The sequence below is a fragment of the Phoxinus phoxinus genome (genome assembly GCF_949152265.1).
Source record: "Phoxinus phoxinus genome assembly, chromosome: 4".
NCBI lineage: Eukaryota > Metazoa > Chordata > Actinopteri > Cypriniformes > Leuciscidae > Phoxinus > Phoxinus phoxinus.
The window spans coordinates 43,326,863-43,336,482 of record NC_136879.1 but is presented as its reverse complement, the minus strand read 5'-3'; the positions used below and the strand labels follow the sequence as shown (position 1 = coordinate 43,336,482).

Here is a 9,620-nt window from a genome sequence, read left to right as displayed (position 1 = left end):
TTGATTTATGAAAGTGAACAGCATGAGTAATCATAAGATGCGCAATATAGCGGGAGACATAATTTTGACCACATTAAGTTTTGTTTTATATAAAGCTGGTTGGTATAAAGCCTTTCTTTAAAGTGAATTTCGTTTTGTATAAATTGTATCTTAATTTTAATCAAAGTTTCATCAACCAATTGCCTGGATTTAATAAATATGAAGCAAATATAGCTGACAATATAATCATGACATGGACGCGCCGGCGCAATATAACTTGCATTGCTCGTGAACTGGAACTCGTCTCATAAATTAACCGAAACTCAGAAATATATAGAATGCTTGAAATGTCTACTTTTAAACTGTTAAAATGTCTCCTTGCTATATTTGACTCATTCATTACTTTTGCCGGTTCTTTGTGGCAAGCTTTATGAGTCCGATAACTAATTGAATATCGTGATTCGTGACTCATCCCTATTGTACCAGGCCATTTATGGTTGTTCATATTGTTTAATAAAGTTCTTGGTAAAAAAAGAAAAGAAGAAGCTACTGTGTAATATTATTGTATACAGCGCGCAAGGTTATGCGCATGCTCAAAGTCTTCTTCTCCGTTTTTATTGTATCTATATGGCAGAATTACAGCGCTACATACTGGTCTGGGATGTATACTACATCGTTTTGAGTCGGTTTCAGTGGTTTCGTGTGTACGCAGATATTTCTTGAGACGACGCCGTGTTTACGGAATTATTTTTTAGAACGAGGCAAAAAAAAACATCGGATAGGGAAAGCTCTGGCTTCGTGTGGATGTGGCCTGAGTGAGAAGCGCCATTGTTCCCTATTAACGCAACATGCGCTGGATGGAACAAAGCTGGCTGAGATTTTAGCGGAAATATGTCATCGCCACGTACGCATATACCCCAATCAGCATGAGTAGCGCAATAAAAATAGACTTGGCTCTGAAATGATGCCTGCACTGCTGCTTACGCATGCTATGTGATTGCTCATAGGTGCCAAAAAAAGATGTGTTGCTTACACGTGCGGTGTGAAATGGGCGTAACTCTCTGAAGGACAGTGGCTCTCCAGGAGCAGGATTCATTTACCCTGATTAATACCATTATAGGTTACACACACACTTCACACTTACCATCTGTGAAGTTTTACTCCCATCTCCACAGACGAGTGAGGCAGGTTCTTCGGTCTCTGAAGTTACCTGCGTAGATTAACAACAAAGTATTAACAAATTAAATTATCAACATGATTGATAAACCATTTTAACAGAAACCTGTGTGTTTGAACGAGTATATAGACCTTATGCGCCAGAGAAACGAGGGCGCAGCCATCTTTAGAAAATTGTCTTTGAACTTCCGTTTTGCGGTCGCTCTGTGTATTTCAATGGGATCGCTGTCCAGGAGTAACTAGCTTTTAAAGTGGATTTACTTAATGTAAAGTTAACGAAAGTTATCATGAGGATTGTAATGGTTGAAGCAGATGTCTTAACAAATGTCAGTAGACCGGGAAGATTTTAAAATGAGCCGTTCATTCATAAATACACAAGATCGCTGTGAAAATACAGACCGGAAGACAAAAGACAACGAGCGCAGTGCTGAAAAGGGGCGGGGCTACATAAGGTCTATATAGAATAAAACTACAAGACCCAAAATGCATTCACTTTTCATGAACACTTACCATCTGTGATGTTTTACTCCCATCTCCACAGACGAGTGAGGCAGGTTCTTCAGTCTCTGAAGTTACCTGCGTAGATTACCAACAAAATATTAACAAATTAAATTCTCAACATGATTGATAAACCATTTAAACAAAAATATGAGGACATTAAACACAACACATATCTCAATCTGACTGTAGTAACCTAAACCTGGATCTTCACCCAACCCCCACAACATGACATCAACAGTAAATATGAGGACATTAAACACAACACATATCTCAATCTGACTGCAGTAACCTAAACCTGGATCTTCACCCAACCCCCACAACATGACATCAACAGTAATATGAGGACATTAAACACAATTTGTGGTCCAATAAGGGAAACGCCTGTTTTACACTGCACGTGTAAGCAGTGTATCGATGATGTGGGAGCATAAAGGGTTTATTCACCATAGGAGAGAGTGATTGACCTGTGATGCAATCATTTTTCCTTTTTATCGTATTTGTGAATGTCCAATGAAATGTATAGCTTGAAGCCCTTCTCCTTTACTGTTGTTGATGTATGACTTATGTGTGGATGACTAAACACACTTTATTAACTGTAATACCAAGTGCATCTTGAATCGACTGAGTGAGAAGCGCCATTGTTCCCAATTAACGCAACATGCGCTGGATGGAACAAAGCTGGCTGAGATTTTAGCGGAAATATGTCATCGCCACGTACGCATATACCCCAATCAGCATGAGTAGCGCAATAAAAATAGACTTGGCTCTGAAATGATGCCTGCACTGCTGCTTACGCATGCTATGTGATTGCTCATAGGTGCCAAAAAAAGATGTGTTGCTTACACGTGCGGTGTGAAATGGGCGTAACTTTCTGAAGGACAGTGGCTCTCCAGGAGCAGGATTCATTTACCCTGATTAATACCATTATAGGTTACACACACACTTCACACTTACCATCTGTGAAGTTTTACTCCCATCTCCACAGACGAGTGAGGCAGGTTCTTTAGTCTCTGAAGTTACCTGCGTAGATTAACAACAAAGTATTAACAAATTAAATTATCAACATGATTGATAAACCATTTTAACAGAAACCTGTGTGTTTGAACGAGTATATAGACCTTATGCGCCAGAGAAACGAGGGCGCAGCCATCTTTAGAAAATTGTCTTTGAACTTCCATTTTGCGGTCGCTCTGTGTATTTCAATGGGATCGCTGTCCAGGAGTAACTAGCTTTTAAAGTGGATTTACTTAATGTAAAGTTAACGTAAGTTATCATGAGGATTGTAATGGTTGAAGCAGATGTCTTAACAAATGTCAGTAGACCGGGAAGATTTTAAAATGAGCCGTTCATTCATAAATACACAAGATCGCTGTGAAAATACAGACCGGAAGACAAAAGACAACGAGCGCAGTGCTGAAAAGGGGCGGGGCTACATAAGGTCTATATAGAATAAAACTACAAGACCCAGAATGCATTCACTTTTCATGAACACTTACCATCTGTGATGTTTTACTCCCATCTCCACAGACGAGTGAGGCAGGTTCTTCAGTCTCTGAAGTTACCTGCGTAGATTACCAACAAAATATTAACAAATTAAATTCTCAACATGATTGATAAACCATTTAAACAAAAATATGAGGACATTAAACACAACACATATCTCAATCTGACTGTAGTAACCTAAACCTGGATCTTCACCCAACCCCCACAACATGACATCAACAGTAAATATGAGGACATTAAACACAACACATATCTCAATCTGACTGTAGTAACCTAAACCTGGATCTTCACCCAACCCCCACAACATGACATCAACAGTAAATATGAGGACATTAAACACAACACATATCTCAATCTGACTGCAGTAACCTAAACCTGGATCTTCACCCAACCCCCACAACATGACATCAACAGTAAATATGAGGACATTAAACACAACACATATCTCAATCTGACTGCAGTAACCTAAACCTGGATCTTCACCCAACCCCCACAACATGACATCAACAGTAAATATGAGGACATTAAACACAACACATATCTCAATCTGACTGCAGTAACCTAAACCTGGATCTTCACCCAACCCCCACAACATGACATCAACAGTAAATATGAGGACATTAAACACAACACATATCTCAATCTGACTGCAGTAACCTAAACCTGGATCTTCACCCAACCCCCACAACATGACATCAACAGTAATATGAGGACATTAAACACAACACATATCTCAATCTGACTGTAGTAACCTAAACCTGGATCTTCACCCAACCCCCACAACATGACATCAACAGTAAATATGAGGACATTAAACACAACACATATCTCAATCTGACTGTAGTAACCTAAACCTGGATCTTCACCCAACCCCCACAACATGACATCAACAGTAAATATGAGGACATTAAACACAATTTGTGGTCCAATAAGGGAAACGCCTGTTTTACACTGCACGTGTAAGCAGTGTATTGATGATGTGGGAGCATAAAGGGTTTATTCACCATAGGAGAGAGTGATTGACCTGTGATGCAATCATTTTTCCTTTTTATCGTATTTGTGAATGTCCAATGAAATGTATAGCTTGAAGCCCTTCTCCTTTACTGTTGTTGATGTATGACTTATGTGTGGATGACTAAACACACTTTATTAACTGTAATACCAAGTGCATCTTGAATCGACTGAGTGAGAAGCGCCATTGTTCCCTATTAACGCAACATGCGCTGGATGGAACAAAGCTGGCTGAGATTTTAGCGGAAATATGTCATCGCCACGTACGCATATACCCCAATCAGCATGAGTAGCGCAATAAAAATAGACTTGGCTCTGAAATGATTCCTGCACTGCTGCTTACGCATGCTATGTGATTGCTCATAGGTGCCAAAAAAAGATGTGTTGCTTACACGTGCGGTGTGAAATGGGCGTAACTTTCTGAAGGACAGTGGCTCTCCAGGAGCAGGATTCATTTACCCTGATTAATACCATTATAGGTTACACACACACTTCACACTTACCATCTGTGAAGTTTTACTCCCATCTCCACAGACGAGTGAGGCAGGTTCTTTAGTCTCTGAAGTTACCTGCGTAGATTAACAACAAAGTATTAACAAATTAAATTATCAACATGATTGATAAACCATTTTAACAGAAACCTGTGTGTTTGAACGAGTATATAGACCTTATGCGCCAGAGAAACGAGGGCGCAGCCATCTTTAGAAAATTGTCTTTGAACTTCCGTTTTGCGGTCGCTCTGTGTATTTCAATGGGATCGCTGTCCAGGAGTAACTAGCTTTTAAAGTGGATTTACTTAATGTAAAGTTAACGAAAGTTATCATGAGGATTGTAATGGTTGAAGCAGATGTCTTAACAAATGTCAGTAGACCGGGAAGATTTTAAAATGAGCCGTTCATTCATAAATACACAAGATCGCTGTGAAAATACAGACCGGAAGACAAAAGACAACGAGCGCAGTGCTGAAAAGGGGCGGGGCTACATAAGGTCTATATAGAATAAAACTACAAGACCCAGAATGCATTCACTTTTCATGAACACTTACCATCTGTGATGTTTTACTCCCATCTCCACAGACGAGTGAGGCAGGTTCTTCAGTCTCTGAAGTTACCTGCGTAGATTACCAACAAAGTATACTTTAATTATTAAATAACACAAATTCAACATTTAATCAACATGATTAAAGCTTATGTTTGAATAATTGTTTAGAGCCAAATAACATTTAAGAAATAAGTGTTATCTTTACCTGGTGTCTCCATGGCCATTCAGAATCCCCATAGTTATAACTGATTTCTTCCCCAGGAGTTATGTCCTTTATAGCAAATAAACACAAATGGGGTTTTTTGTCCACTGTGATCATTTTCATTTTGCTGTTGGGGTCCACGTGATCATCATTCACAAGGCGCCCTAAAGAGCCATCTTCTTTGGCAGCATCAACCCTGAAACATTAAAAAACACAATGCTACTATAACTAAAGGTATAATAACAGATTCAATTACACAATACGTAAATGCAAGTCACTAGTTTACTATTACTGTTGCTATTACTTGCAGAAAATGCAGTTTGTATTTCTGGTTGACTTACAACTCCATATATTTGTAAGACATTGTACATTAAATAAAGCCATATACATACCATAATTGTTTTCCATTAAAACGGAATTCAAATAAAAACACTTCGAGTGAATTGTCATATATTTTGAGTCTTCTTTCATATTCTTCTTTATGTATGACCTCTCCTCGATACTCAATCAGAAAATCTCCTTTATGAAAGTGAGAAGTGGTGAACACTCCTCGACCTAACAAAGAATTAGTCTGATTAGTCAGAGAAAAGTTTTAACTAAAGATTTAGAGCAGGGTTGGAAATCCCTGACTTAAACATAGGTCTGTGTTACTTACCTTTGAATGAATTTATATGTTTTGCTACAAATCCACCCTTGTCTTTACACATTGATGCATGATATACAGCCTCCTCTTCTGTTTTTTTTTTACCTCTCCTGGGCCTTATTCCTGCCATTTTCTACAAAGGTCCAGAAAAGCAAGTATTTTTTTTGTGATTTATTGTTTTATACATAAAATCATCTTACATAATGAAAGAAACATTCTGTGAAAACATATCCTTGATATTTTTAATACTGAATAATACTGAACGTAATGATTTGACAGACAGCGTTACATATGAAGCTGAAAAATTAAAGACCTGAAACCTTAAGAAACATTATTTATAGCCTAACTCATAGCGATCTATAGTAAGCTCAGACTACATAAAATGACAACATTAAAGTTATCATACAGTTACAGAAGCTGTTACATTTCTTAGGGATGCACAAATAATTATTTCAGTAACGTTAGCATTCAGATTAGATTATTGGATTACAGTAACAGCTAAAGCCGTGAAGCACTACTACGAAATTTCGCAAAATAATGTGATCTTAAACAACAATAACGTGATAAACTAGGGTAAACGTACCAATTAAGCTCACCAAAATCTAGGCTACATTGAGACATTTTTAGTTCACAAGATATTGGTTTCAGTACAAGAAGTTATGTAAAAAATAAAATATTAATTTCTCACACAATCATATTTAATTTTATTTTAAATGAATAAAGCATTTTAATTAAGATGTCCATCATTAAATGCAACAAGTCTGGCTGTGCTTAATGGGTAAGTTTTTGTAACCTTTAAGCAACACCCCTGTTGCCAATAAGCTCAACTTGATATTTCTCAGCTTAATCACCTTGTTTTATTAAAAATTCTAGTTTATTTTAAACAACCAAGTTTTATTTGAAGGTACGGAGTCAAGCATCAGATATAAAAAATTAGATCTGGTTAATCCCCAGCCTCATTGGGAAAGGATCTACACAAAGAAGAAATTAAATGAAAACATTCACACACACATATATCCAGAAATATTAATATCACTGATCAGTACCTATTATATAAACTGACTCCTGCCATACTACATTGCTCTCTTTTAACAGTTCAGTTTGTCTAACTTTTACCAAGCCTACCTGAAGACAACCTGAGATTTCCCTTTCTGTCTCTGCACTAAACACACTGCCCTTGATGCGCATCAACACTGATGTGCTCCTTTACTCTCTGGGTCAGAGCTTTCCTGTCTACTCCAAACTTCCTGGACAGATAGAAGGCTACTCATGCCTCTTTCATCTTTGGGTTATGCCCAAAAGTACAGCCCTAGTATTGTCAAAAGTACAGACTTCAGTACCAAGTCAGTACTGAAATTTAAAAAATGTGATGATACCAGAATTCCCCCCTAGCATTTTGAGCGCTGTTGAACGGATTCTTAAACACCTCTGATTGGCCATTGTGTTCACACGCTCAACAGATCTGTGATTGGCTAAAATGATCAACGCTTCAAAAACAGGTTGTCTTCACCAAACGCTTACACAGATACACACAGGAGTGTTAGAAAGCAGGACGTCTATCAGCGGATCCCCACTGATAAACCAATCCGCTGATAGACGCCTGCTTTCAAACACTCCTGTGTGTATCTGTGTAAGCGCCCTGAAGTCGGTACTATTGACAACACTATCATAAACTTAAGTTCAGTCTAGATTTTGCCATCTTAAGGCTGTGAAAATAAGTCATAAATTATTTTATGAAGATTAACTTAAAGTGACAACTATCAGTTAATATTTAAAGTCTGTTTATGAAGTAATTACATAGACGTTCAATGTGGACGAGCTTAAAGGGAGCACACTGAGCTTAAAGGGTTAGTTCACCCAAAAATGAAAATAATGTCATTAATGACTCACCCTCATGTCGTTCTAAGCCCGTAAGACCTCCGTTCATCTTCGGAACACAGTTTAAGATATTTTAGATTTAGTCCGAGAGCTTTCTGTCCCTCCATTGAAACTGTATATACAGTATACTGTCCATGTCCATAAAGGTAATAAAAACATCATCAAAGTAGTCCATGTGACATCAGTGGGTTAGTTAGAAGTTTTTGAAGCATCGAAAATACTTTTTGGTCCAAAAATAACACAAAATAAGACTTTATTCCGCATTGTATTCTCTCCCGGGTCTGTTGTCAATCTGCGTTCAGGACTCCGCAGTGACGCTGCTGACGGAAGACGCTGATGACGTGTTATCTGGTGCGCCCGAGCTTCGTTTACAGTCTGAGGGAGACGCACGCTATATTCAAGCTATTCTACATTGTTTGCGTGGATATAATTTTTTTAATGGTGCGTAAATGTGCATGTCGCAGATGAGACACTTTTACAGCGTGCGTTTCCCTCAGTCTATAAATGAAGCTCGGGCGCACCAGATAACACGTCATCAGCGACTTACGCCATCAGCGTAACTGTGAACGATTGACAACAAACCCGGGAGGGAATACAATGCTGAATAAAGTCTTATTTTGTGTTATTTTTGGACCAAAAAGTATTTTCGATGCTTCAAAAACTTCTAACTAACCCACTGATGTCACATGGACTACTGTGATGATGTTTTTATTACCTTTCTGGACATGGACAGTATACTGTATATACAGCTTCAATGGAGGGACAGAAAGCTCTCGGACTAAATCTAAAATATCTTAAACTGTGTTCCGAAGATGAACGGAGGTCTTACGGGCTTAGAACGACATGAGGGTGAGTCATTAATGACATTATTTTCATTTTTGGGTGAACTAACCCTTTAATTGGAGCAGCGACCATTTTAAATGTATAAATATTACATAAAATTTAAAGGACAATATTTAGCTAAATAAATAATCAAGGTAATGTATTAAGTTTATACATATTTTAATATGAACAACTATTATTGACAATACTTTTTCTAATTGATGTCACACTGAAGCTGTGTGATTTTCATTGTAGTGCACCCTTTAAATCTCTTAATTTTGCAGTAAGTAGTTATACTAACCCAAAATAAAGGCTTAAACGTTTAAAACAATCACATTTAAGGGACTCCTCTTCTGGTAAAAGTTTTCAGACAGCTTTCAAAATGGTCGCCAGACAGTGTGAACAGAACACATGGAAACCCATATCTCAGTGTGTAATGGTCTGATTTGCTTGAAATTACAGAAACTATGTAGTGACAAACACATCAATTGGTTAAGACGTCAAGTAGGATAATACATTATTTTTTTATTTTTATAATCTGAGCTCAAAGATAGTAACGTTAGTGTGCTTAATGGGTACGTTTACCCTACTTAATATGCTAATAGTATTTTTTTTGTCCCGAAATAATCACTCCACTAATGTTTACTTAGTATGTAATCTTTTTTTAACTTATAAGTAGCAATAAAGCTGCCGATTGTACTGCTAACAAATGACTAAAAATTTGAAATCAACACTAAATTATGAATTAATCTCGCTTCATCAGAACACAAAGATAAATCATGCTTCACCAAAGCTAACTTGATTAACAGTTCCTGCTCTTTAATTTCACAATCGTCTTATTAACATTAATAGTTTAAATCGTTA

The 9,620-nt window shown here is 37.5% G+C and overlaps 2 protein-coding genes across 2 annotated transcripts in view; one reads left to right on the top strand and one right to left on the bottom strand.

Moving 5' to 3' along the window:
• LOC306996850 (uncharacterized protein) overlaps nucleotides 1-7,914 on the bottom strand; it is a 14,517-nt gene extending 6,603 nt beyond the window's left edge. Inside the window, exons 1-9 of the mRNA XM_079609754.1 lie at nucleotides 6,069-7,914; nucleotides 5,806-5,968; nucleotides 5,417-5,609; nucleotides 5,216-5,281; nucleotides 4,674-4,739; nucleotides 3,153-3,218; nucleotides 2,611-2,676; nucleotides 1,666-1,731; nucleotides 1,124-1,189 (exon numbers count right to left, since the gene is read on the bottom strand). Coding sequence (XP_079465880.1) covers nucleotides 1,124-1,189; nucleotides 1,666-1,731; nucleotides 2,611-2,676; nucleotides 3,153-3,218; nucleotides 4,674-4,739; nucleotides 5,216-5,281; nucleotides 5,417-5,609; nucleotides 5,806-5,968; nucleotides 6,069-6,186 — 870 coding nt within the window. The 5' untranslated portion in view covers nucleotides 6,187-7,914. The remainder of the gene's footprint in view (nucleotides 1-1,123; nucleotides 1,190-1,665; nucleotides 1,732-2,610; nucleotides 2,677-3,152; nucleotides 3,219-4,673; nucleotides 4,740-5,215; nucleotides 5,282-5,416; nucleotides 5,610-5,805; nucleotides 5,969-6,068) is intronic.
• Nucleotides 1-9,620, top strand: part of LOC306997685 (NLR family CARD domain-containing protein 3-like) — a 377,651-nt gene that overhangs the window by 265,698 nt on the left and 102,333 nt on the right. The window lies entirely within an intron of this gene.